The sequence below is a fragment of the Nycticebus coucang genome, chromosome 8, assembly GCF_027406575.1.
Source record: "Nycticebus coucang isolate mNycCou1 chromosome 8, mNycCou1.pri, whole genome shotgun sequence".
Lineage (NCBI taxonomy): Eukaryota > Metazoa > Chordata > Mammalia > Primates > Lorisidae > Nycticebus > Nycticebus coucang.
This window is the reverse complement of record NC_069787.1, coordinates 97,897,858-97,925,707: the sequence shown is the minus strand read 5'-3', so window position 1 is coordinate 97,925,707 and position 27,850 is coordinate 97,897,858. Positions and strand designations below refer to the sequence as shown.

Sequence of the window (27,850 nt, the reverse complement as noted above, 5' to 3'; positions counted from 1 at the left end):
TAATGGCCCAAAGCCCAGGTTGGGGGAAACACAGAAGCAAACACATTCTGCCTCATTTGCTGTGTGACTCGGAGCAGGTCCCTGCCCTCTCTGGACATTGGAGGTCATATAGTGACACCCCTCCCCTGACTAGGCTATAGACAGAGGTCCTGCTAAGGTTCAGGCCTCCTCTCTCAGCCAGGTAGTTTTTTTTTTTTTTTTTTTTCCAGTTTTTTAGCCAGGGCTGGATTTGAACCCACCACCCTTGGCATATGGGGCCAGCACCTACTCCTTGAGCCACAGGTGCTGCCCAACAATGCAGCCCGTGGTTCCACTGGGGCTCGAACCCAGGACCTTCTGCGTGTAAAGCAGACGTGATAACCGCTACACTATGGAACCCCTTCAGGTAGTTTCTCTTGCTCTGGCCACAGCAGACCTGCTGAGCCAAGCTGTCCCAGTGGCTCTGCTTACCTTGGTCACAGCGGGGTCCAGTGTATCCAGCAAAGCACAGACAGCTTCCATCCCCAAGAGGGCCATGGCTGCACACACCATGCACACAGCTGCACACTGGGAGGGACACACAGGGACAAGTGGGACCCTAGCCTCACCCAGGAACTCAGCTCTAGAAGGAACAACCTTGAGAGTACAAAGCTGTGACACACGCAGGACCACAAGTGTTGGGAGAACCCAGAGAAGGCACTTGGCCCAGCCTGAGGTTTAGGGAGGACTTCCTGGAAGAGGCCGGCCTCTAAGAAGAATAGCATGTGCAAGGGCCTGGAGGTGTAATGAGGTAAAACACGTGTTCCTGAAAGGGCTATACAAGCTGAGGCGGAAGACGCAGGTGAGAGCTGGGTGTAGCCCTGCCTGCCTGCCTTGCAACACTCACCTGACTGGCAGTCGGGCCCGAAGCGATTGGGGTCCCGGCACTCTTGGCAGGCTGAGCCACTGAAGTTCTCCTGGTGGTGGATGCACCAGTTCAGCGCAGCCCCTCCCAGCTCCCCACCTCAGTCATGCCCGGCCCTTACCTGGCACACACAGGTCCCGTTCCTGGCCATACCATCCAGGCATGTCCCACGGCCGTTGCATGGGGTCTCAGTCCCCCCAGGGCATTCTGTGGATCCCCCAGAACTCAGCTCTGTCCCTAGAACCCTCCACTTACCTTTGACCCCAGCAACTCTGGCCAACCCCAGACTCAGCTCCTCCCCAGGGCCGCCAGAGCTGAGGACCCAAACCTTGGAGGCTCTCTGTTAAATACTCATTAAAAGAACAAGTTGCAGAGGGGGGAGCCTGAGGTATGGCTGCAAGGTGAAGAGCAAGGCGGGCAGCCTTCCCATACCATAGCACTGAGAGCCCCAGTAGCCAGGGCAGCAGGCCTTCTGCTCCACATCCTTCCAGCACTCCCGGCTGCAGCCGCTCATGGACACCATAGAATCCCCCAGCTGTACTTCATAACTGAGGTCAGAAGGAGGGCAGGGTGGTGGGAGGGGCTCCCACATACAGCTCCAACCCACAGCTTTCCTACACTGCCTTCCCACCTACCTCCTCGCTCTGCCTGGCCCACAGCTGAGCACAGGGCCTGGCACTTAGCAGATAGACGCCTGATAAGCCCCACCTGCCCCCACCCTTACGCCCTCCTCCCTCCGGGTCTCTGCCTCCCAGGAAGTCCACAGGTGGTGGGTAAGCGAGTGCCTGCCCTCATTCTGCAGGCCTATCAGGCTCTCCTGGGACCCTATTGCCTGCAAGGATGGGGCTCAGCTCCACACCGGCAGTCCTGGGATATCTTCTCCGGGAACTCTGGACGCCAGCCTAGAGGACACGCCCGCTTCTTGACTGCCGCACATGAGGTGCAGGGTATGTGAGTGAAATATCTGGTCTTCGTGTCACATCGTTTGGATCGTACCTGGGTCACAGACAGTGGTAAAGTGAGAAGCCTGGACTCTACGCCCCGTCCTGCCTCTGTCCTGAGTGCGGCAATGCCCAGTACCACGCCAGACCTCAGTTTCCTGTCTTGTCAGAGGGAGCTATGTGAGTGGCGAAGGCACTGAGAAAGCCACCTGTCATGAGTTGTGAAGGCCACAGCAAGCTCTGACATTCACAGCCCAGGAGGCTCTGAGTCACACCTTCTGACAGAAGAGATTCTAGACTTGTTGTTCCATCTCAGTCCATTTCGGGGGAGAAGACTAAAGCCTAGCAGGAGGGTGGGGGATGAAAGGGAAGCCCTTGTCCAACCAGAGTTGTCCAGTGACAGGTGTGAACCAGGGATCAAAACTCAGATTCCCATCCTAGTGCTCGTTTTTGCCTTTCATTTAAAAATAAGGAAACAGGCCGTGCGCAGTGGCTCACACCTGTAACCCTAGAACTCTGGGAGGCAGAGGAAGGTTAATTGCTTGAGCTCAGGAATTTGAGAACAGCTTGAGCAAGAGTGAGACCCGGTCTCTAAAAATAGCTGGGTGTTGTGGTGGGCTCCTGTAGTCCCAGCTACTCAGGAGGCTGAGGCAAGAGAATCTCTGGAGACCAAGAATTTGAGGTTGCTGTGAGCTGTGACGCCATGGCACTCTACCCAGGGTGACTGAGTGAGACTTTGTCTTAAAATAAATAAATAAAGGGCGGCGCCTGTGGCCCAGTGAGTAGGGCGCCAGTCCCATATGCTGGAGGTGGCGGGTTCAAACCCAGCCCCGGCCAAAAAAAAAACCACAAAAAAAATAAATAAATAAATAAATAAAAATAAAGAAACAATAAATGACAGAACTGACCCATTTGGAAGAACACAGCGATTACTTTTTCAATTGATAGGCATGGACGTGTTGCACTTGAGCTTTTTCCCACGTGGCTACCGAATGACCTTCCCTAATGGAGCCCAAGGGCCTCCTCCACTGCCTGGGGGTTAGAGACTAAGACACCATAGCCCTGAGAGCCTAGTCTCATGTGAACAGCAGCAGGCAGGGGTGCTATTCTGCACGTGTTTGTGCTGGGCAGTCACAGGGCACTGAGCCCTAACTCCATCTGTGGGCAGGGACCAAGGGGTCCAGGCGATGATGGGCAATGCAGGCAGCTACAGGAGCTGGGAGCACCCAAGCTAGAGGGCCAGACAGCCTCCTTGGGGAGGTGACAGTTGACTTGGGAGCTGAAGGATACATGTGAGTTGGCCAAGGAAGTACTCCTGGCTGAGGGCACAGCAGAAGCAAAGGCTAGGAGTGGGAAGGAGCAAATGATCCTGGGTAACAAGGTGGAGAGTGGCCTGGTGGCCAGGGTGCCAGGCCCTCATAAGCCTGGAGGAGACAGAATCTGTACATAAGCCTGGAGGAGACAGGAGACTGTACATAAGCCCAGTACAGCCCTGTGTCTGTGCTGTGAATGGGCCCCTGGCTGCTGTATGAACAGAGAGGAGGTGGCCTGGGCCTAGGTGGGGATGAATTCCAGAGGACTTGGGGAGGTGAGATGAACAGGGGAAGGGTTTAGCACCTAGGAGGGGGTCTGGTTTGTCACCATGATACGGGCATGAGGGGGTGCGAGAAAAGCCCCCACCCCCCAGTCCCACTCACTGCCTGTCATAGCTCCCAGAGTCCCCCACTGGGGCTACCTTTTATGACAACAAATTCCCAAGAACTTGCGGCACTCTATCTGGAGGGTCAGTATCTAAACTCATGGCTCTAGTAAGAGGAAAGGACAGAGGGAAGGTGCAGTTTGAAGGTGTTTGTGGGGCTTCAGGAGTATGTCTGGAGAAGCTAAGATGTTCTTATTTTGAAAAATGCTGAGTATGTTGTGGTCCAAAGGGAGTGAGCTAGGAACATCCTTTTCCTAGAACAAACTACAGATGTGTGGCTGCTCAAAGCAAGAGAAAAGGAGAAATAGTGCCCCTGACACTTTCTTCCGGTGAGCACGAGGGCCCCGAGGCCTCAGTGCTGCTGTGATTTGGCCTTTTCCGCTCATGCCTCTGCGGTCTGGAAATAGGGAAGTTGCTCAGGGCGTCCTCAGTGTTGAGCTGTGTGGCTGACATGTTGTGGTCTCATTTCCCACCTTCCTGAAGCTCATCTTTGCTGAGCCAGGAAGCAACTAGGAAATTGGGTAACTTGAGGGCTGAGCAGCTGCTCGCTCAGGGCAAGTCTTGGTGGGCACCTGGCTCCCCTCAAGGCCACCTGGCCAACTGGACAAAGCTGCCAGCATGACCACCACTCTGGCTGCATGACCACAGCTCTTGGAGGAATGTTGGTCAGCCCTGCGTGAGGGTTCAGGGATAGTGAGAGAGTGCTGTGCTCACTCTGGGGCACAGAAAGGTGATTAAGGCCTGCGAGGAAGCTAGAGCTTTGGGTCCTGGTGTGGACCCTTATTCAAAGGACCTCAGTGTTTGTCAGTGTGTGTGAAAGGATGATAGATGGATAAGCCAGCTACCAAATCTGTGCCTCCCAAGGGCCACATCTTGTGACTCTGCCTCTGCCCAGTGAGCTGGAAGGAGTGTTAGTGGCCTGAGCTCACATCTCCGTTGGTCCTGCAGGGTGGAGTGAGGTTGGGTCACAGCCTGAATGCTGAGTCAGATTCCCTTCTTCCTGAGGCACCCCAGGACGTGCCTGAGCCAGAGCATGTACTCCCCCGCCTGCTTCAGAACTGATTTGACAATGTCTGGTTCCCACAGAGCTGCTGGGGGAAAGCTGAGGACACATGAAGTGTTAAGATTATGATAAGGTACATGAAGTTCCCCCAAACTGGGACCAGGCTTTGGAGATAAAGGGTCCCCCAAACTGCTGCCTCATACCCTAGATCAGAGCAGGGATCTGGGTTCTGGACAATGCCCCTTCTCTTTTCAAACCCTGCTGGAGCCCAAGGAGGCCCCCAAGTGCGTGCCTAGCAGAACATGCACCCAGCACCAGGCTGTTGAGGGGCCCTGTGCTGAGACCTCTCTTGCAGCAAGCCTAACTGCCTGAATCTGGACATATGGCTCAGGGACGTCCCTTCCCCTCAGAGCTTTCAATCCTAATACAATTGTCCCTCAGCATACATGGTATTGGTTCCAGGACCTTCCTCAGACACCAAAATCCATAGATACTCAAATCCCTAAAGTAACCTACACACAGCCTCCTATATACTTTAAATCATCCTAGATTCCTTATAATACCTAATACAATACAAATGCTATATAAATAGAAAAAAGTCTGGATATATTCAGTAGAAATGCAAATTTTTTCAAATATTTTCAATTCGGAATTGGTTGAATCCACGGATGCAAAATGCACAGATCCAGAGGGAGGGATGATTACAATTACAGCAGGTCTCAGGCTACACAGCGTGCCAGGAGGGATGAGGATGGTGTGAGGAGGGCCAGTGTTGCTGTAGCCCCATCCACAAAGATCCCCAGACCTTCTTCCCTGGCCCAGGATGGCTGAGCCCCACCCCTAGAATGTGCAGACTTAGGGTAGGCAAAGCCACAGGTCTCTGACAAGGAAAAAATTCCATCCTGAGGTCCCTCATCAACCCTGTCCTCATTGCCCAGACACAAGGAGGTGGCAAAGGATTCTGAAATTCCCTTGTGTTGTGTACATGGGGAAACTGAGTCAAGGAGAGGGTAGGATCCTACCTGTAGGGCTCAGCAGGGGTCTTCCCCCATCATTGTCACATTCTCAGACTCACATCTGCCCATCCCCAGCTCTAACCCGGTCCTAAAGCTGGTGACACCTTTCTGAGCAACCACAGGGAGTACACAAGCAAAAGCTCAATGGTGCCAAGAGGTCTGGGTCCCTGCCCTGTGCTGGGCTGCTTGGGTAGGATCCTGGGCAAGCCTTCCCCTTTCTGGACCTCAGTTTGCCCATTAGTACCACGGGAGACAGATAAACATGGCCTCACAGGAGGAGGTCCCTCATCTAGAGGCAGGTCCCAGTCAGGGGACTCTATCCCCAGCGGGGGCGGGGGGGAGACCCTTCCAGAAGCTCTAGAAGAAACAACATCCCTACTGTAAGGCCTAGGGTTGACCTGCAGCCCAGAATGGCTGGTACACAGAGGCTGAGCAGAGGGGCAACTGCAGCTGCACGCCAGGACCCTGTCTGATCACCAGCATACTGGATGGGGGAATCACAGGCAGTGTCGTAGCGTGGCTTCAGAGTGGGAATGGCCCATCTGTCATGCTACGGCTTTGGATTCTCATGAGAGGAAGAGCAGGATGTGTTTGCCCAAGGGAGACTATAAGGATTCAAGGGGACAGACCCAGGATTGTGGCTGATCGGCAGCAGCTCTGGGGCTAGAGGGTGTTACTGTTGGCTGCTGCTTCCCTAGCACTACTGCTGGTAAGTAACTCTCATCCTGCTTCCAGCCCTCCTGGGTGGGACAGGCACACACGTGTGTGCATCCATGTTCCATGTGAGCCTCAGTTTGTTGGCCCTGCAGGGGTGGCAGTGATTATATCTGTAGCCCTCAGGCAAGGGCCACATAGAGATCTGGGGCTCAGTCTGGACAGGGTGGGGAGGAGGACAGGCCTGCATCTGTACCCTAACTGCGGGAAAGCCCTAGGCCAGCTGACTGGCCAGGCTCTGTTAGAGGGGGGCAGATGGACACATCCCTGCACCCTAGTGTCAAACGTAGGCCTCACCTGGGGAGGTGGGCCAAACAGCCTGGCCACCTGGGCTTGGTCAGAGAAGGTCAGACAGGCACCAGTTGCCCTGCATATCCCCAGACCTATGCCCTCTCCATGTTCAGTCCCTCCCAGCTTCCACCTCTGGCCAGCAGGACCTGGATGCCATGTGCCCCTGCAACTCACACTCACCTTCTGCCCCTTGACGAAGCTGAAGCCTTCCAGGCAGAAGGCCAGGAGGCAGAGCAGGAGGAGGCCCCGAGGCCCCACCATGGCTGGTGGTGGCTGGCAGGCACGCTGTCCAGGACAGAGTCAGGACAGCCAGTGGCGTGGTGAATGAGCTCTAAGAGGCAAGCACAGGGAAGGCAGCGGGACGGGGCGGGCAGTTGCCTTAAAAGCAGCCCAGAAGCCCCGCCAGCTCACCCCCACAGGAACCCGCCAGGATTTCCTCCTGCATATCAGCAGCCTGCAGGCGGAAGGGAAGGCGCTGGCCACTGACCTCCTCATGGACAGCCTGGGCGCTGCTCAGGGCTTCCTGGCCCAGGATCCTCCTGGCATCACAGCCTGGAGACCACCATTAGCCTTGGGACCTGTGGTCTATCAGAGGTTCTGAAGCAAATTCAAAGGCAAATGTGAGCACCTTCCCACACCTTTTGTGAGCCCAGCCTATTTCATCCAGGGACTCTGTCAGCTCCTGCCTCCAACTTTTCAGTTTCAAGGGCACTTACTGGGCTCTGACTCTGACAGGCACCATGCTAGCCCGCCAGACCTACATGCCCTCTCCTATCCCAGCCCTTCCCCAGCTGGTCCTGCTAAGTGACCTCCCCCCATACCTCTGTGCCCCCTTTCTCCCTGGCCTGCCCTCCACCCAGCAGCCTGTACCATGCGGCTCCCAGTGCCCTCCAAACCCCTTTCCACACTGGGCAGCCTCTCATGACTTGCCCCATCAGCTCTGCTCCAGCCACTGGGGCCTCTCTTTAAAAGTCCTCTCTTCTGGCATGTGCTGTTACCCCAGATTGTCACACACTGGCTCCTTCTCACAGGTCCAGGCTCAGGTCACGGACCAGCAGCTCAGAGAGCTTCCCTGATCCCAGGCTGCAGGTTGCCCCACACCTGGTCTCACCTGGCAGCCCTGGCCAACAGTGCTGTGTAAGCTAAGTCAGCTCATTTATAATTTAGCTTAGTTATTATTTGTTAATTATTAGTTATTAAATTTTAATAACTTAAAATTTAGCTTATAAATAAGCTAAGTTGGCTTATTTATGGTTTTCTATCTCCCTCCTGGAGCTTCACTTGTGAGAAAGCAGGATGGTGTCTGGTTGATACACATAGCAGGCACTCAAGACAGAAAGCTTTCATTATCCCTTTGCTCCTGCGAGGGAAACAAGCTCAGAGGGGCTAGGGAACTCATCTAAGACCACTCAGCAAATCAGTGTTTCAGTCCAGTCCCAGGGTTGCTGCCCACAGAGCTGCCACCACCACACTGCACAGCCTCCCCAGTACGTGCAGTGGACTCAGGCTAGGTCACTGCTCCCTAATGACAGATGGTGTATGGGAGATGGAGAGAGCAAAGAGCTGATAGGCTAGGTGCAGTGGCTCACACTTTATTATCCTAGCACTCCAGGAGGATCCCTTGAGCTCAGGAGTTTGAGGCCAGGCTAAGCAAGAGTGAGACCCTGTCTCTAAAAATAAACTAGCTAGGCATGAGTTGGGCACCTATAGTTCGAACTACTCCAGATGCTTGAGTCAGAGAGCTTGAGGTTGCTGTGAGCTATCATGACACCATGGGGCACTCTACCCAAAGTGACAGAGTGAGATTTCTGTCTCAAAAAAAAAAAAATTAAAAAACAACTGACAGAGCCAGGTGGCCATTTGTATAGGCCTATTTGGGGGATGCCAGTAACCAGCCCTTCCTCCTCCTCCTCAGTGTGCCCCTATCCCCAACAGCTTGGGGGCCATTGGGCTGGCCTTTGAGGTCTTGTGGGAAGGGGGTTGCAAGTAAGGAGACGCTCTTCTTGGTGACTCCTTCCACCCCTTACTCCTTACCTTTCCTGAGGGCAGTGGTGTCCTCTAGGCCAGGATCCCTGCTCTGCTGGCAGTGACACGAAATGGGGAGCAGAAGCAGGCCTGGGAGCCAAGTTGGCCACTCTCCACTTAACCCTCTACAACCTGCCTGGCCCAGGGACTCCAAGGCTCCTAATTGGGCCAGGAGAGGCAAGTGGGGATCAGGGGCCCTGCTTCGGAGTAGGAGTGGGTGTTGGAAGGTTGGGGCAGAGGAGCCGGCATGCACCCTCCTCTCCGCTGTCCACTGCCACCTCTCCATAGGCCCTCCCCTGCTGCCATTCATGGGCCATCTTGGTAAGACCTCCTGTCCATCCCAACAGCTATCCTAGACTCCAGGCCTCACCATTAAACTGCATGAAGCTTCAGTTGGGGTTGGGCCCAGGTGTGACACTTGAGGCTTGCAGGACCTGAGGAGGCTGGCATGCCATGCACCCAGGCAGAAGGCTTAGTGTGTTGGCGTGCCCTGACAAGTTTCATACTCTTCCTGTTTGTCCCAGGTTCATGGTTTAGTTTCTGGTCAGCATGGCCCTGTGCAGAGGTACCCTGGCCCTTCCCATATCCCAAAGCATCTGGGTCCTGGAGTGTTATACTTCTTCCTTTTCCCTAACACTGGCCATGTCTCAGGGAACCCTCTCTCCCTAATGCCTGGGCTGAAGCTCTACTGCAAAACCCAGTGACCCCCAGAAATAGAAGACCCCAGGCTGTGTTAAACTCTGCTTTATTGGAATAGAGAATATAGGCAACAGGAATCACACTTGGCACTAGCAGCTCTAGGTCCCCTGTCCCCACCCCTCTTAGCCCCAAGGCCTGGGGGACTCCTGTCGTGTGGGGCTCTCTGCTAGTTTGCACCAGGGGAGGCCTCCATTTTGAAAAACCACATGGGGCGGGGGCTTCCAACGTGTACATTGCTACCAGCTGCAGGATTAGCAGCAAAATGCCCACAATGACAGCCACAGCAACAGCAACAGCAACAAAGGACTGAACTTGACACTTCAGGAGAGAACATGTGAAGGAGTGAATCAGACCCACAGTGTCACGGTTAACAATGGTCCCACAATAATCAGACACAACACTGGTGTGCCCAGCCACGCTACTCTAGGGTACAACACCCATGACAGGCTGTTAGCACATGGACAGCCCTGAAGAGGGCCTTCTCACTCCCAGCATTAGAATTAATTGAACATCCATGTTCACACTCTTGTGAGAACAAATTAAGGTACCAAAAGGGAGGAGAAAATATTTTTAAGAGAAAAAAGCCTGTTCCCTGCCCTGTAGGTGCCAGGCTGGACACAGCAGGTGGCAAGGGTGGCTGTGCCTTGGGCTAGCCGGTAAGCTCAACGGGCAGCTCCCGGCCACACAAAGCCTCCCACTGGCGGGCCAACAGTGAGATGAGCTTCTCTCGGCTCTCAGCGCTGGGGACAAACACCTGCCACTGGACTTCACGGCCCTGGCCTGCCCCAGCTTGGCCACCGGGCACCTCCCCAAAGTGGTCCAGAGTGACATTGCCCATGAGGTCGTGCCCCTGCACATCATCAAAGACGAGGGTGAGGGCCTGAGGGTAGGTCTGGTAGCCCATGAGCACTCGGTCCAGGTCCCGGACGCGGTGGCCATCATCCAGCCGGTACCTGTCTCTCTGTGGCGGCTCTTTGGCAAACTCAGGCAGCGGGTAGTGGACGTAGTCCTCATCCAGGAGAAAAATCTCAGCACTGGTGAGCAGCAATGTCTTGGGGCGCAGTGGGCCCCTGCAGCGCCCAGGTGGTGGTGTGGACACCTGGAAGGCTTGCACATATAGCAGGATGCTGAGGGCTGGGGCCTTCTCTGGGTCAGCCATCTTCTGGGCCACAATGAAGGTTAGGTCCCCAATCTCCTCCTCACTGGGGTAGGTGAACTTGACACGACTTGAGTGGATCAGCTCATAGTTCTCCATCTTCCCTACAGAGAGAAGCCACAGAGTTGTAACCTGGAACTGGCTCCTGTGCAACTGGAAGCCAGTGGCCCCACGCCACATAGTATGAGTGAGGCAGGACAGGGTGCTCTGAGCCCCCATGTGAGCCCCCATGCTTAGGCACAAACCAGGAGCCCAGAGTAGACATGGACCTGTGTTTGTCAGGTGGTTGAGGGATTGCTGGGAGTGAGACAACTGTGGAAAAGTCCCATATAAAACCTGACCAGCTGGGTGGTGCCTGTGGCTCAACGGAGTGGGGCTCCAGCCCCATATGCCGGAGGTGGTGGGTTCAAACCCAGCCCCAGCCAAAAACTGCAAAACAAAAAAAACCCAAAAACCTGACCAGCTAAGTGGGAAAACAGAGAAACAGAGGCAGAGACATGTAGGGCCATGGGCCATGATGGCTACCCAGGTCTACAGCCTGAGCTAGACAGGGGTACCTGTGGTCTTGTTTCCAAACTCAGAGTAGAAATCCTTGTCAACAGGCTCAGGCGAGGGCGTGCGTTCCAGCGAGGACAACACGACCATGAGGTGCTGGAGGAAGCAGTGCGTCAGGTAGCTGTCCCGCGTCAAGCATGTGACCACCTGTGCTGGGGAGGAGCCTAAAGAAGATAGGGCTGGTCATGGTCATAGGCCTCTCTAGAGCCACCTCTAATCCCTAGTAAGTCTCAGCCTGGACCTGAAGCCCAGAAAGCCAGGGCCAGAAGGGCCCACTGGCCCAGGGCCCTAGGAAAGCATCATAGGGCCCGGGAAGGCAGCCATTTCTCATGCCAGAAGGGCTGGGGTATTTTTCTGGAAAAGGATGCAGAAAAGCTATAGGGAAAGAGCTTAGCTTTCTCTCTTCAGGAAGTATGAGTCATAAACATCCTGCCCCTGAGCCCAGGGCCCACTGCCTCTGTCCAGGCTGGCGCTCACTGCACATCCCGCCTCCCACTGCGGGCCCTGGGGCACAAATTCTGTACTCTCAGCAGTTCCTGAGGCTGCTTCCTCCCGCCCCGGCTGGCTGGCTCTTGAGCAGAGAGATAACTTTGCTGATGATAACTCATCCACACACGGAAGGTGGAAGCCCATCAGTGACCCTGGCCTTCACCCGCAATAGGACAAATCACAGTGGATCACTTACCCGTCAGCCGGAAATACTGGTCAAAAAGCCCAACGTTGACTGACTGCAGGTCACTGAGTTTTAGAACAAAGCACTGGGAGATGTGGAAGGGACTGTTGTTGTAGTCAGTGTTTTTCTGATGCCAGAAATCTGTGATGGAGGGAAAGGGACCCAGAGTGGTGGTGGCTATAACAGGGGAGCACAAGGGTCCCAGATGTACAAACCACCTAACAGAACAGGTCCACCGGCCTGGCCTGTTGAGGCCTGGCAAGGAGCCACAAATGCCTCTATACACCAGGCCATTGGCTGAGACTCCCACTGAGGCCCCAAGAGGCAGAAGCTGCCCAGTCCCTCTTCATTATAGACAGTTCCCAAGTGCTGGGCCCTGGCTCAGTGCATTTACACTGGTCTTAGGTACCTCCTGATCACCTCAGGAGGGAGGTGCTGTTATCTCCTTCCTCGGACAAGGGACTCTTGGCCCACCACAGCCAAGTCACTGCTGCCCTGAGCATGTGCCCCAAGCTCCTGAGTACCAGCAGGCTGTAGCACCTACCCTGCAGTGGCTCTGAGAAGTAGCGGCGGAGGCCGTCATGTAGCACAAAGTACACAGCCTTGGTGGAGAGCAGCACACAGGCAGTCACCTCTAGCCCTGGGGTCTGGTAGAACACCACTGAAGACCACATGAGGTGCCTCAGTTCCTCGTTTTCAACCTGGAGACAGATGGGCTGGGTTTGGGCCTGTGGGACAGCAGGGCTGGGGATGGGTGGGGCACACAGGCTCTGGACTGTGCCAGACCTAAGCAGGGCAGCTCCCCCAACACTACTCTGTCCCCACCCAGGTGACCTGCACATCCCAGAAGCATGCCCATGGCCTCAGTTGGGGAGACCTGAGAAGTTCATCTCCTCAATGTACCTATACACTCAGAAGCAGAAAGGAAGTGAGAGGCAGGAGATGGATGTGGGATAGGGTCTGCCTGGAGCTGCAGGTTGTAGGTCGGAGGTTGGGGCAGAGGATAGCTGGCTGGGGTGGGCTAGTGGGTAGCTCAAGGCCTCCCTTCCCAGGTCCTCAAAGCTGTGAACAGCTAAGTTGAGGGCCATGTGACATCAGAGAAGTTCAGAGACCTGAGGCTGACCTGAAGGTTGGCCTTTCCCTCAGTACTGACTGACTGGTGCTGCAGCCAGCACTCACACATGCCCAGGCCACTACCTCAGCGATGCTGCTGTGGAAGAGCTCGATGATGGCACTCCCTTGAAGGCTGGCAATATGCCGGAGGGATGGGCAGGCAGGCAGGTGTGAGGGGATCTGGTTCTCTTCTGAGGTGGACTGGATCAGGTGCTTGCTCGGGTACTGGGTGGGGACCTCAGCTTGTGCCTGGGCCTCTGCTGGGGCTGGGATCTCCACTGGTGCTTCTTCTGGGACCAAAGCTGGAGCTGAAACCTCTGCTGGGGCTGGGGCTGAGGCATCTGTTGGAGCTGGAGTCTTTGATGGGCTTGGGCCCAGAGCCGGAGCTGGGACTTCAGTTGGAGCTGGGAGTTCGGCTGGAGCTGGGACTTCAGCTGGAACTGGGACTTCTGCTGGGGCTGGGGCTGGAGCCTCGGCTGGGACCTCCTGGGAATGCTGGTCATTGCTGTATCTCCCAACGCCCCCCCCCAAAAAAAACACCATATTAACAAGTGGAGTTCAAACGGAAACTCACATTGCACATGCAGCCTCAGATACTGAGGGGCCTGTGCGTACTACACACAACCTAGGGGTCACCTAGGGCTTCACCACCAGCTTCTCTAAAGAAGGACAAAATGGTAGGGGGAGAGTGCCCAGGCCCTTCCCTATGAAGGAAGATGCACAGATGGGGGCAAAGCAGGTCAGGCACATGTAGCAGAGGCTTTCTGGGCTGAAAACTCATTTTAAGAAGGTAGCAGGTGTCAGAAATGCCATTCTGTAGAGTCCAGACGTACTAACCAAGCTGCCCAGGGCTGGGCCAGGGTACATGTGGAGGTGAGAACCCAACTCCCAAACTGCTGCTCCATTTGCCTCAGGTGGCCCAGACTCTTGGCCTACCCAGCCACCAAAGCATATGGCCACACCAAAGCGTGTGGTCCATTCCAGACATGAGACCAAATAATGCTCAGAACCTTAAAGTTCATGGAGGTTGAGGGGGTTCCCTGCAACAGAGCTGATACGGCCACGCCAAGGGTTCCTCTGAATGACGTCCTCTTAACTGGATCCAGCCCAGCTGTTGAGAGAGATCCCTGTGGCTCTGACCGTACACTTGGCTAAATATCCCAACAAGCCTCTGGTTGTCCTGCCATCCTGAGGCAGGGGTGCATATGCTGGGGGGAAGTGGGGTGCCTGATTTCTGCATGCACGGGCAGGTTCCAGCCCCAGGTCCTTGGGGTTGACAGGTAAATGGAGACAAAATGTCCAGCACTGAAGCCTCAGCACAGAGGGGAGATGAGAAGACGGCCAGGCAGGGCCCCCACTGGCATGTACTGCTCTCTAGCACTTGGAAGCATGGGGGGGGGGTTCTTAAGCTGGCATAAGAGGGGCACCAGACTCAGCCTAGAAAAGGCCAGAAGCCCTGTGAGCTGTATGGGGGTGCTGGTTAGAGGGAGAAGGTAGACCTCACAAGATACTGAAAAGAGGCACTCTATAGAGTCCACCGTCTACTAGGGTAGAAGAGAACGTGACTAACGCTTTTTCTCAGGAGACAGGAGGGCAGACAAATAAAGGGCTTTTTTCCCCAGGTGGGGGAAGTCTCTGTATATCTGAAGCCAGGGAGCCAGCAATAGGAGGCTGGAGTGCTCACACAGGCACAAGGTTCCCCAGAGCCCCAGGTATGGGTAAGCTGGGGTGGGGGTGGGGCCTCAGAGGTCCCTCTACAACCCACCCCCAGGTGGGAAACATGGGAAGGAGTACAAGGGAAGTCAGGCCCAGCAGCGGTGTGGGGTGGCAAGCAAAAAGATCCTTCTATGGACCTCAGTCTCCTCTGGAAGAGGAGATGACTCACCCAGATTAGACACTCAGACCTTTCTACTTTCAGCCAGTAAGGCTCCTCTGGGACCATACAACCTGGTCCTTCCTGAGAAGGGATCTGTGGCTCCTAGCAGGGCAAGAATGGGAGCTGGGTAGGCCGGGTGCGGTGGCTCATGCTTATAATCCTAGCATGCTGGGAGGCCAAAGCAGGTGGATTGCCTGAGCTCAGGAGTTCGAGACTAGCCTGAGCAAGAGTGTGATCCCATCTCTAAAAATAGCCAAATGTTGTGGGCACCTGTAGTCCCTGCTACTTGGGAGGCCGAAGCAAGAGGATTGTTTGAGACCAAGAGTTTGAGGTTGCTATGAGCTATGACACCGTAACACTCTACTATAGAGAGTGACAAAGTGAGACTGTCTTAAGGAAAATAAAAAAGAATGGGAGCTGGGTCTGAAAGGCACCTGAGACCTAAAGCAGCCTCTGGACCACAGAACCAGCCATGGAGGGACTGTGGGAGTAGTGAGGGTACTGAGAGGCCATGCTTGGGCCAAGTGGAACAAGGTGGCCAGGGTAACAGCTTTCCTGGCCTCAGTGTGCTGCAGCCCCCTGGCCTGCTGTGTATGGGTGGCAGGAACCAATGGGTTTTGTGAGAGAAGACCTTTCCTGGGCCTCTTCTACAGTGCTGGGAGATAAGGAGCAAGCAGCCTGAGTGATGATGTTGAGGATGGGCAGGAACTGGGGAGCAGGACAGTGGACCTGAGAGAGCTGCCTAACCCTGGGCCAACCACCAACTGCTGCTGCTTAGAGATCATGACATGCCAACCCATGTCCCCTGGTCCCCAAGAGCTGTGCTCGGTCTCACCTGGCCCTGCCCTCGGCAGGCTGGCCATCTGCAAGAGGTCTCTGAGGGCTGGCCCCAGTTGCAGGGGTCTTGGCAATGACCACGGTCTTCAGGTCCTGCAGCGAGGCCCTCAGCTGGTTGTAGATGCGCAGGAAGTGGAACTTCTCATGGGGCAGCACGAAGATGGCAGTGACAAAGCGGTAGCCTACGAGCAGCTCAAGCACATGGCCATCAGCGAAGGCACCCCGAGGCTGGGTGCAGCTGCGGGTGGGGTCTAGCAGCACAGTGGAGAGGGGCACACGGCTGAGCTTGAAGCTGTTGCGGTTGCGACAATTGTGGGTACCACGGTTGGGCATGGGGTTGAAGTCGGCCTTGATGACATTGAGGTGCTGGGGCGTGAGCAATAGCCAGTAGGGGATGGCAGCAGACTTGACGGCCTCGGAGGGTGCACAGCATGAGCGCCTCACAGCTGAGCAGAGAGTGCAGCTGGCCCACTCAATGTTACCGGAGTAGTCTCCAGCGGCCGTCTGCACCATGCGCTTGTCACTGTAGACCAAGTAGACGGGGAAGCAGCCCTGGCTGCGCTCCTGGCAGCCCCCAGCCACCTTGTAGAAGGTCAGCAGCTGGCGCAGGAACTCTTGTAGGCTGGTATGGCTGCCATAGAGGATGGGGCTGCACAGCATGGCCATGTGTTGTGGGGCGAAACACGAGCGCAGGTCCACGTGGAAGCCGTGCAGGTTTGCGGCGTCTGAGATGATGAAGAGTGTGTTCTCGCTGTGTCGCACCTTCAGCACCAGGCACAGCTCTGGCATGAGGAAGCCGAACTCCGTGAGGTCACCGTGCGGGAAACAGAAGACGAAGCGCAGGGACGAGAGGATGTGCTGGCTGCTGCCCCGAGATTCCTGGTGTGGGATCTCGAAGACTGCAATGCCGAAGTCGGTGAGTACAAGGCAGGCGGCAAACTGGCGGATGCTGCCCTGCACATGGATCAGGAAGCACCACAGCACCTTGAGGATGCGGATGTGCTCCAGCAGGAAGTCCTCATCCGCACCCAGGGCCCACTCCAGGGCCAGGCGCTCCTCCTCGGCCTCTTCATCCTCTTCTTCCTCCTCTTCCCCCCCCCGGCCTCCTTCCTCCTCTTCCTCTGTGTCTGGGGGCCCCATCTCAAAGTAGCGGTTTTCAGCAACATCTTCTTCCTCATCCTCGTCCTCATCCTCCTCTCTCTGTCTGGCCTGGCCCTCCTCCCGCTGGTTGGCGGCCTCAATCCAGGCGGGCAGCTGCCGCTCAATGGCCTGCCGGATCAGTGTGCTCAGGCGCTGGATGAAGTCCTGGTTGGTGGCCGTGTAGCCAATGCAGGTAAAGGGCAGGAAGATGATCTGGCCAGACCCGGGAACCACCTGGACCTCAGGCTCTGCATGCTCTGGGCTGCATGGGAGAGGCCAGCGCAGCGTCAGGCTGGGTAAGGACAGTCCTGCCTCCCATGTCCAGAACCTGCTGCTGTATCTTGGCCCAGGGAACCAACCTGCAGGTCTCCAAACCTCCTACACAGTCGAGACTACTTCTGGGACAAGGGTCCTGGTGGGGAGCCAAAGCACTGACCACTGCTAGGCTGGGGTCCCATGCTTCCAGGGGCTTGGGCCACAGGTACCCAGGGCAGCGCTGCTCTGGGCTTGGGACCCTCTTGCTGTGTGACCCTGAGGAGTGTGAGGGGAGAGTGGTGGGGAGTATTAGGGGCAGATGAGGACTCTGCAAACTGTCCTAGTGTCACACTGCACAGACCACACTCATTCCCACCACAGAAGTGCTTCCACAAAGATCTCTCATTCACACACTGCCATGAGCGCTGGTGGAGCATGCTTATGACAAAGTTTCTCTTCTGGGGTGCCCAATGGCCTTCAGAGCAGGGAAGTGGGCTGGGGTAGGTCTTAGGACTTTGGCTTTTATGTTATTTTATTTTGCAGAGACAAGAGTCTCACTCTATGGCCCTCAGTAGAGTGCCGTGGCCTCACACGGCTCACAGCAACCTCCAACTCCTGGGCTTAAGCGATTCTCTTGCCTCAGCCTCCCGAGTAGCTGGGACTACAGGCGCCTGCCACAACGCCCGGGTATTTTTTGGTTGCAGTTTGGCTGGGGCCGGGTTTGAACCCGCCACCCTCGGTATATGGGGCCGGCGCCCTACCGACTGAGCCACAGGCGCCGCCCAGGACTTTGGCTTTTAAATTCTAGCTCTTCTTGGCCAGGTGTGGTGGCTCACACCTATAATCCTAGCATTCTGGGAGGCCAAGGCAGGTGAATTGCTTGTCCTTAGGAGTTCAAGAGCCAGACTGAGCAAGAGAGAGACCCTGTCTCTGCAAAAAATAGAACTACCTGGGTGTTGGGGTGGGCACCTGTAGCTACTTGGGAGGCTGAGGCAAGAGAATTGCTTGAGTCCAAAGAATTTGAAGTTGCTATGAGCTATGACATCCCAGAACTCTACCAAGGACAACACAGTGAGAGACTGTCTAAAAAAAAAAGCCTAAGAACGTAGCTGTCATTCTTAGCTCACAGAATGTACAAAATAGGCTGTGGGGCTTGGTGCTCGTAGCACAGTGGTTATAGCACTGGCCACATACACCAAGGGTGGCAGGTTTGATCCTGGCCCAGGCCAGCTAAACAACGACAACTGCAACAAAAAATAGCCGGGTGTTGTGGCAGGTGCCTGCAGTCCTACCCCGTTTCCCTGAAAATAAGACATCCTCCGAAAATAAGACCTACTTACAGGAAAGACGTCCCCTGAAAATAAGACCTAGCGCATCTTTGGGAGCACACCTTAAAATAAGACACTGTCTTATTTTTGGGGAAACAGGGTAGCTACTTAGGAGGCTGAGGCAAGAGAATCCCTTAAGCCCAAGAGTTTGAGGTTGCCGTGACTTGTGATGCTACAGCACTCTACTGAGGGTGACATAGTGAGACTTTCTCAAAAAAAAAAAAAAAATAGGCTGTGGACCAAACAAGCCTTGATCTCCCAACCTCTAGTGTCAGGCGGGGTTTAGGGATTAAAATTTGGAAATAGACTAAAGGGTTTATCTCATCTGTGTTTATTTAAAGGAAGAAATAGTACTGTGAGACTTCTATGAACAGACTGTTAACAGAATTGAACTGGTCACTACCAGCCTGCCGTGGAGTGCATGCAGGAGGCTATGCATCCAGGCTCTGAATGCCTTTCCCACCTCTTCCTTACCTGGCACCGCCGACAGCTCCCGGCACGTCCCTTAACTCATCAGAAGTTGGCTGATGGAGAAGGAAACACAGTCAGCCCCCACCTACTGCAGCCAGCCCTGGCACTCACTAGGTGCCATACCCTGAACCAGCCACTGTGTCCTCCCTTACCCCCCTAAGGAGGCATCTCACCATTCCCATGATCCACTCATGGGAATGCATTATCCTGCCAGGACACGGCAGAGCTGGCATTCCCACCTCATCTGCCTGACTACAGCCCACACTTCCAACCTGGGGCCAAGGCCTCTTGCCACTCTCTAGGGATGTAGCGTCCAAGGGCTCCTTCTGCCACCCAAAGATCCAGGTGGACACTCTACCAATTTGGTTCCGCTCTAGCTAGCCAGCAGTGCACACAATGAATAGAGGTAAAACAGCCCTAACAAGGCTCAACAGTCTGTGCAGTGGATAAGACCGAGGGCTTGGGAACCTCTTGCTGTGTGACCCTGGGGAGGGTGACAAGAGAGTGCTATGGAGTGCTGGGAACAAAGCAACCAGTGTCTGAAAGCCATCCCAGTGTCACATGGCCATGACCCAGTGCTGCTGCATAGATGGGGCTGGAGGGAAGCTCAGGCACTAAGCACAGTCCCAGGTATAAAGCAAATGGGCCACTCTTGCTTTCCTCCCTTCTCCTATGACACAGGAAGGGGCTCTGGAACCCTCAGCAGCAGCCACAGAGGAGGTGCTGGTGTCACACTATGTCCCAGACCACTAGGGTGACACGTGAGAAAGGCAGAATGGCTCCAGGGTGGCAGGCAGTGGAAGAGAAACTCTTCCTGATGGGGTTCCCCCACCAAGTGCCTTTAGAACTGCCTTCCCCAGGGAAGTCTGCTCATGGGGACTCAAGGGTCATCTGTCCTCCATCTGCCCCTCAGGGCCCAGTGAGAGAGAACTGCTTGTTCTCACTGATAGAGGGACAGGGGGAAGGGAGAAGAGGGGAGGAGAGGGGGAGGGGAAGAGAGGGGAGGAGAGTGGGGAAGGAGGAGGTGGCAGCAGCAAGGGAGGGAGGGCTGAACACAAATCCTTATTAAACGGTAGATTTGCCAATTCTTAACTAGAGACACATGTTCGAGAAAGACCGTGGGAGCAAAGCAGAGTACACCAAACCCTGGGAGCATCTGTAGCAGCTCCAGCCAAGCCACTTCCTATTGCAGACAACCTCAGGCAGAAAAGTTTGTCTATAGAGGTTAACAGTCCCCACAAGCAGAAGGGCATTACCTGTCCTGTAGGGATTGACTCCAAGGAATCAGAGCATCCCCGGTCAATGGGCCGGTCTTCTGGAGTCAGACTGTCGGTGGATGAAAGGCTGCTGGCCAGGGCCTCCTCCTGCACGAACATGATTCCTGGAGAGACCAGGGTAGGCAGTGGGGTGGGCAGGGTGGGGAGAGCAGCTGTTCAACAAAGAGTGCTGGGCCCTTAGGGCTATCAGCATGGCCAGGGGCTAGCCAGACCCCAAAACCCAGCCACAAAGATTAGAGAAAGAAATGTTAAAACTGAAATCTCAAAAAACCTCAAGAGAGAGCAAATGACTGCTTAATCTAATCTAAGGGTAGAGTGAGTCTATCTGAGCATAAAGTTCTATAGACAAATTTTTTTTTCTATAGACAAATTTTTTAAAAACCAAGATAAATTAATGTCAAATGAAATGAGAAAAAGTGTTTGTAATATTTGATAAAGGTTTGTATTTTTGGTCTATAAACAACTCTTACAGATTACAAAATTGGGGGGAGGTTAGAAACCCCATTAAGAGCCTGCGAAGGACATGAACAGACATTCCATAGAATGGCTAACAGATAACGTGAAAAAAATGTTCACCCTTACAGGTACACAAAGAAAGGCAAGTTCAAACCAGAAACTAGTTGTCTCTTACTTTGGCAAAGGTCAGACTGCAGCCTGGTCCCAGCCTCACTGGGCAAGGGCGGGGTGCAATCTGGCCCACCCATCAGGTGAGCAGAGAGTTTGATATGTCCACTAAGAGCTTTAACCATGTTCACTCCTGGAGAATTTTCCCAGGCAATGACTACACGTGACCCATCCCTGGATCTGACATCTTTGCAGGGCTCACAGATACGTGCAGGCCGTGGCTTCCTCCAGGGCTGCTGAGTACAGCCTGAGCCTGTGCCCGCACGCCATTCCCACTGACTTGCCCTGGGGCCACCTCCCACGGACAATAGCACTCCGTGCATCCTGGAAATGCATGGTGTCTTGAAACACTGCTGAGGCTATTTAATGATATCAGCCTATCTGGACCCCTTAGTTCACTCCAGATAATTTGTAGATGGGTTGAGGGTAAAACCCTTGTTAACATGTTCCTAACTGCAGCTAGCTGTGTGAGCACTGGGCCTCAGGCCCCAGATACACTGCTGTCTTTGAGGAGCCGAGCCTGTCTTCACAGCCTGGCTTCACCATCAGTTACCACAGCGCACAGCAGTGACCCTAAGCACTCAACGCCTTAACAGTTATGAGACTGCCTAGGACAGGACAATTCACATAGCCCAGGTCCTCTGCCATAGGCTAGGGAGGCAGGTGGCCCAAGCCCAGCATCCCTACAAAGCAAAGCAGCAGGGGCTATGCACAGGCAGGTCAGCAAGCACACAGCCACACATGAAGCACCCTGACAGGACCTTCCCCTTCTTCCAGGCTTTTGCCTGTGCTGCCATTCCCTCCTGGAATCCACCCTTTCCCCATCTCCATGTTCGAATGCTACCCATCCTTTGAGAGTCATCTCAGACAGCACCTGCATTGCGGACTTTCTCTAACCTAGACATTCTACAAACATTCTCAGATCTTATCTGCCCTGTTCTCCCCCAGGGATACAGGTTATCTCCCTATGTGGCTCCAAGTTCTTCAGGGCCACTGTCCCAATCATCTTAGAGCCCTCACTAAATATGCAGAAAAGGGAAGCCCTTACTGATGACCACTGTTGTGGGCCTAAGAGCAATGCTAAGCACATCCCAGCATTAGCTCACACATGCCTCTCATTATTTACCACATTTCATCAAATCTAAGATGCAGGGATGTGATGCCATCTTGGTCTTAGCAGGTGTCCACAGGTCTCCCGCGATTCCATCAGGTATACCAGTTGGGTGACAGCGACTATGAGACGCCATTGACTGAAAGATGCATCTCAATTTCAGAGAAGTCACAAGGCAGAAATGTGTGCATCTTAGAATCGATGAAGTAGGGTGTATCCATGTTAAAGTTGAGAAGACAGCTTCAGAGAGGCTACAAGTTGCTTGAGGTCACACGGCCAGGAAGCTGGGATGCAAACTCAGCTGACTGCCCCCAGGCCCGCTCCTAACCACCTCTCTACATAGCCTTTTCTTAGCTGCAGGGCTGGCATGAGAATCAACTCTGGCATTTTGCCTGTCAGCCCCCAAGGCGTGACAGCTGGCTAACAGTTCCCGCAGTGACCAGAGGCCAGGTGTTGGGTGTTTTTGGGACAGTGCCCCATTTGGGCAGGCCCCTGAGCACCCAGTTCCTTTGAAAGTAGGTGCCCTGCTATAGAACCAGGCTGGGGGCAACAGACATTGGTTAGTAAAGCTGCTCCCACCTGGGAGAAACCCCTGTCCGTCCAGGCAAGATCCAGTAACACGGCTGAACATAAATACACGTGGATGCCTCTACAATAGTGAGAAAAAAACATTTTCTTGTCTTTACCCCTCAAGCCCTGTTTGCACACGAGGAAATGTGGACAGGGACAGTCCTTCCTTCCTGGACTATGGCTTGTAAAAACAACTGGTCAGAAGAGGCCATTCAGTGGACGGAAGGGGGGATACAGGAGAGTCCTCGATGAGGGTCCGACCTTTGTTGTTTCTCACCAAAAGGAATGAGATGTGCACGCACACAAAGACATCCACTACGGTTTTATTTATAAGAGGTGCAATACTGGAGACAGTGTCCAGAAGTCCAATGACTGGGGGATGGTGGGGGGACAGACGACAGAGTGCCACTCTGTGGAGTGTCCCCAGGGCATGGGGGGCAGTGAAGAAGAGGGAGCTAAAGCTGGTGCTGAGGCTTCTCTGCCAGAGTTGGGAGCTGCCTGCAGCTGCAGACTTGGGGATACCTCACCCTGCCCGCTGTCAGCTCAGTCTGTGCTTGCTCCTTCACTCACCAGCAAATGCTGAAGGAACCACTGCATCCCTGGCCTCAGGGACCACATTTATCTCCCTATCCCCAGAAGCCTACTGTCCCATGGCTCCTCCACAGGGTCACCAGTGATATGGAGCCCAGAGGGGAGCTTGGCCCAGCTACAGGAGGCAGGGTTAGGGGTCAGAGGAGCTTACGCACAGCAATGCAACCCTCTTTCCCCTTTTATGTAAAAAAAAAAAAAAATACAACCAAAAATTCTCAAGCCAAGAGTTTCACAAAAAGCTGGGCACTTGTAATCCCAGCACTTTGGGAGGCTGAGGCAGGAGAATCACTTAATACCAGTTCAGACCAGCCTGGGCAACATAGAGAGACCCGGTCTCTACAAAATATATATAGGGCAGTCACTCTGGCATCTAACCCACCATTCCATGCTCATAAATGCTCTTCTGCATCTCATGGTCACAACCTTGGCATGCTGCTTGGCACCAGGCCTTCTGCCTAAATGTGAGCACTTGTCTCTTTTCCTGCCAAGTCCTCCTCTCCCTGCTGGGACGGCTGCAGGGCATCTGAACCATAGCTGACTCTCCCTCTCCACCCCTGTTTGAGCGCTGCCCGTGTTTTGGCAGCAGTGAGCATTTCACCTCCCCATCCCCCGTACTGTATCCCTCTAAGAGAAAATCCCCACCAGCGGGGTTACCAGGTCAAGGGGTAGAAATGTTTTCTGGCTCTTAAAGCATAGGGTCAAAATGTTTTCCCAAGACCTCACACCAAGTTCTGTGTCTCCAGGAGCCTGGGCAGGCGGCGTTCTTTCCTGTGTGTCCCGAGCCTCGGCTCCACTCGGGACGGCACACCCTCCCTTCTTCCGTGGGGGCTGGGCCAGCAGACACGCTCATGGGACCTGCTTCACTCACTCATCTCCGAGGATGCCTGGGTTCAGAGGTGAAAGCCCTTTGAAAACGCTTAGATAGTGGGCAGATGAAAAGGACTGGTCTTCCATGGGTCCACAGGGACACACAGCCCATCTCAGCCCCACAGACACTGTGTTTTGGGGCTGAGTCATACCACGAGAGCCACAGGGATGAGGCAATAATAAAAGAAAGCTCTCCACGCAGGGATTGAGGCTCCAGACTCAATAAAGTAACAATGCCTGATTTCCCATTAACAAGGAGCCAACCTGTCCGTGCTGCCAGCAGGGAACAGGTCCCATGAGCCAACAGCCCCAAGCCTGTTCACAGGGCAGCCTCAGGGCCCATTGGACACCTAGGGGATCCTAGAGGAACTGGATGTGGGCATCAGAGCAATTGTGAGTCTTTTTTTTTTTCTGTGTGTGTGGTTTTTGGCCAGGGCTGGGTTTGAACCCGCCACCTCTGGCATATGGCACTGGCGCCCTACTCCTTGAGCCACAGGCGCCGCCCCGCAATTGTGAGTCTTCATCAAGCATATGACAGAACTGAAATCAGGATGGGCACTCCCTACCATGTGTCCCTCAGAGGAGCCAATGTGTAGACGGCACTGCCCTCCCTGTGTCTGGCCCTGCAGAGGAAGCAGGTGCGGGCATCTCCCCCAACCCCAGCCAAGGGGCCCAGACAGGGCTATGTGCTCCACCAGGAGCAAGATCCATGCAAGATTACCTTGGTTGGAGAGGATGGGCTGGGGCAGGGAGGGAGAAGTGGGAGCCACAGTGGGAGGGGAGCTGCTGGGTCTGACGCCAGGGGAAGCCGAGAGCCGGGAATCCTCACCAACCTGAGGAGGAGTGCTCAAGTCAACCAGGAGAGAAGAGAAAGCTTAGGAAGAACAGAACTTGACTAGGCTAGGGATGTGAAGAGAGAGGAGCTCAATGGTTCTCACAATAGGTGAGGCTGAAGATGGTGCCACCTAATCCTCACAGTAGGTACTATCTGTGGGGTCTCCTTTTGACCCCAGAGATAAGATCAGAGACTGTGACTTGCCCAAGGTCATGCAGCCAGGGAGTGGAGCAGCTGGGACTCAGTGGCCCTGAGCAATCCTACAGCCTACCCCGCCACTGCCCCCATAAACACCCACCTTCTTCTCTGCGTTGCTCAGTTTGGACTTGACCTCCTTGGCTTTCTGAATTGCTTTCAGTACTTCTACAGTGTCCAGCTCCTTCTCTGTGGTTACTGTGTCATCCAGACACACCTAGAGAAAGTCCAGAAAGTGGCTACCAGCACTAGGACTGGCAGGTATGGTGGGAAGACGGTGGGGCCCTATTGCACAGGCACGAGCACTGCTGTGGGCCAGGCCCCAGGAGGAGCCTGCAGGCTCAGGGTGCTGGGAGGCTCCTCACACACACAGAAGTGAGCTGGCAGTGCCTTAGAGGCCCAGGGAGGTCCCACTCTGCCTAGTCTATCTCAGGGAATCTCCCTCCAAGAAGGGTAGGCAGCAGCCTCTTGGGTGGCTGGGAGTGGAAGAGGGGATGACTTGAAACTATGCCTCTGGGTACAGGCAGAATGCAGATTGTCAAAGATTGTGGGGAGAGCCTTCTGGGCAGAGGAACCGGAGGGTAAATCAGAGAGCGGCGGGAACGGGGAGGGACTCATGGGCTAGCTAGCTGGCAGTCAAGGGGGCAGTGTGGTTGAACAAGGGAAGATCCCAAGGGCCTGGCAGAAGGTGATACCCTGTGGCCTGGGAGCCTCTCAAGCATCTGGAACCCAGAAGAAGAGGAGGAGATAGCATTTTTTTTGAGACAGAGTCTCACTTTGTCACCTCCTTGGTAGAGTGCTGTGAGATCATAGCTCACAGCAACCTCAGACTCCTGGGCTTAAGCCATTTTCTTGCCTCAGCCTCCCAAGTAGCTGGGACTATAGGCACCCTCCACAACGCCCAGCTATTTTTAGAGACAAGGTCACGCTCTGGCTCAGGCTGGTCTTGAACCAGTGAGCTCAGGCTTCCCAAGTGCTGGGATTACAGGCATGAGCCACCACGCCCGGCCTAGGAGATGGCATCTTGTGAAGACTATCTTGATGACAGTGTGGAGAAAGGGGCTCTTAGGGCAGAAAAGAGGGAGTAGGATACAAATAGACTTCCAGATATCCTCTGCTCTGGGATTTGGGGAGAACAGAGGCTCCAAGGACCTGTTGGGGGAGGAGCACTGCTCAAGGCTGAGGAGATGGTGGACCTGGCACGGTGATAGGTGGACACACACAGCCAGTGGCAGCAGGCACCAGGCTGGGCTATGCTGGTAGAGGCAAACCATTTAGGTTTGCAGTCAGACACTGGCTACAAGCTGTCCAGGAAATAAGATAATCTCAAGTATCTCATTTCTGTCCTTTGCCCTTTGCCTAGGATAAACAATGCTATTTGTTAAAAGCTGAAGACAGGACTTCCACAGAATTTGTGCTTCTTTGCTTGTGGGGAGTCCTCCTGGCCCACAGCCCTGATAGTGGCATCCTGTCAGCCAGAGGGGTGGCAGATGCAAGGGAGCTTTTTCCTGGGACAGAATCACTTCCCAGAACCGAAAGGCCTTCAAGGGCCAGGTGTCCTTTGAGACAGACAAACAATAGGCCTCCTTATACTCTGCCCATGTAGACATGGACTGCTCCCTGTCTCCCTGAGTGACTGTGCTGGGACTTACCTCAGAGGCCCTCTCTCCAAACTGAGCGAGCACCTTGGTCCGGTAGTCAGGGATGATGCTCAGAGGATTGTTCAGCAGAGCCACGTTCTCTAGACACGGGAGGCTGCCTATGCTCCTGACCTCCTCCATCTGTAAGGCACGAGTTCCATTCTCTTTGGTCCCTTCTCTCCCACTTCAGCAACACATGAATATGTCTGATGGCCTCTTTTTAAATGAAAGGAATCTAAACATTCTTCTTTAAAGTGATAAACGGCAAGGAACAGAAATCCCACAAGTCTGAAATCCTCTTGCGACGCGGCTTACCTGCTCAATCTGGTTGCTGCTGAGGTCCAGGCTGACCAGGGAGTAGAGCTTGTGCAGGCCACTCAAACTCTCCAGGAGGTTGCCCGCCAGGTTCAGGGTCTTGATGTTGCCCAGCTTGGTGTGAACCCCTTCCAAGGAGGACAGCTTGTTGTAGGACAGGTCCAGGTGCACGAGGTTGTACAGATGCTGCAGCAACGTAGAGAACAGGGAAAAATGGTTCAGGTCAAGCCTCCAAAGAAAAAAAAGTGGTGCTAATGGCACAATGGGCCCTGCACCCCACACCACCCAATCGTGCAAGTCTCTTTGATGGTTGCTGGGAAGGGAAGCCCCATTTCTCCTCCACACATGCCACGGCACAGGTGTACCCCTGCAGACAGGTTGGGGTAGGCACGGAAAACAAAGCTGGGCATCTCTAGAAAAGAGTTAGATCACCACACACATGGTTTGTATTTACTTGTCTTTTCTAATTCTTTGGAACTAGAGCAACAATCACTCAGTACATCACTGGGACCTCAACAGGGGAGGCAGCCCCTGCCCTTACAAACTCCTGGGCATGGCCAATTTCCCAAGGCTGTGACAGCCTTCTGAACCCTCATAGCAGGACCTTGGAAGCACCTACAAGCAGAGGTTGTCTACAAAAACAATACCTGCAGATTGTCCACGATCAGCAATCCATTGTGACTCAGGTCCAGGAACTCAATCTTTGGGATTAGTTTCTTATGAAAGAAAAGAACATCCGATATTACTCGAGGAGGCTGGACCCTACACAGTCCCCGCACACAGTGGAGGGACAGTCTAAGACTCTCACTCCTGATCACAGACTCCAGTTGTCTGTCCCTGCAACACAGCTGAAAGAACACTGGGTGCTACCTATTGTGTACAGAACATTTGGCTGATGAAAATGATACACAGCAAGGTCCCAAACAGAAAAGGGAATCTTTCCTTCAATCCTGCCCACACCTACTGAGCAGTACAAATACAGGAACCACACTTCCACTGCCCAAATACCCTCTGGATGTCACTCTCACATGGGCACATTGTCATCTTTGGAGTGATTTTTCTGCTCTACTCCTTGGGAGTAAATGTCATCACTTACTGTGGTTCTACTATATCAAACGTACTATAAAGTATATGCAATTAATATGCTGTA

General features: G+C 54.2%; 2 protein-coding genes and 1 non-coding gene across 4 annotated transcripts in view; all 3 read right to left on the bottom strand.

Moving 5' to 3' along the window:
• The window catches only part of STAB1 (stabilin 1), a 28,413-nt gene extending 21,507 nt beyond the window's left edge, over positions 1-6,906 (bottom strand). Inside the window, exons 1-6 of the mRNA XM_053599352.1 lie at positions 6,728-6,906; positions 1,743-1,879; positions 1,316-1,431; positions 1,005-1,090; positions 866-935; positions 451-546 (exon numbers count right to left, since the gene is read on the bottom strand). Coding sequence (XP_053455327.1) covers positions 451-546; positions 866-935; positions 1,005-1,090; positions 1,316-1,431; positions 1,743-1,879; positions 6,728-6,808 — 586 coding nt within the window. The 5' untranslated portion in view covers positions 6,809-6,906. The remainder of the gene's footprint in view (positions 1-450; positions 547-865; positions 936-1,004; positions 1,091-1,315; positions 1,432-1,742; positions 1,880-6,727) is intronic.
• On the bottom strand, positions 306-378 carry TRNAV-UAC (transfer RNA valine (anticodon UAC)). Its single transcript has one exon. It is a non-coding gene; the product is annotated as a tRNA-Val (tRNA).
• Positions 6,907-9,300: 2,394 nt separating the features above from the next.
• The window catches only part of NISCH (nischarin), a 39,288-nt gene continuing 20,738 nt past the window's right edge, over positions 9,301-27,850 (bottom strand). The window contains exons 9-21 of one of the 2 annotated variants that reach the window (XM_053598990.1): positions 27,348-27,416; positions 26,701-26,886; positions 26,398-26,526; positions 24,849-24,962; positions 24,437-24,548; positions 19,932-20,056; positions 18,679-18,728; positions 15,480-16,883; positions 12,853-13,273; positions 12,200-12,356; positions 11,668-11,796; positions 10,985-11,146; positions 9,301-10,531 (exon numbers count right to left, since the gene is read on the bottom strand). In XM_053598990.1, the coding sequence (XP_053454965.1) occupies positions 9,921-10,531; positions 10,985-11,146; positions 11,668-11,796; positions 12,200-12,356; positions 12,853-13,273; positions 15,480-16,883; positions 18,679-18,728; positions 19,932-20,056; positions 24,437-24,548; positions 24,849-24,962; positions 26,398-26,526; positions 26,701-26,886; positions 27,348-27,416 (3,669 nt within the window). In that variant the 3' untranslated portion in view covers positions 9,301-9,920. The other variant, XM_053598991.1, reaches the window with a different exon arrangement.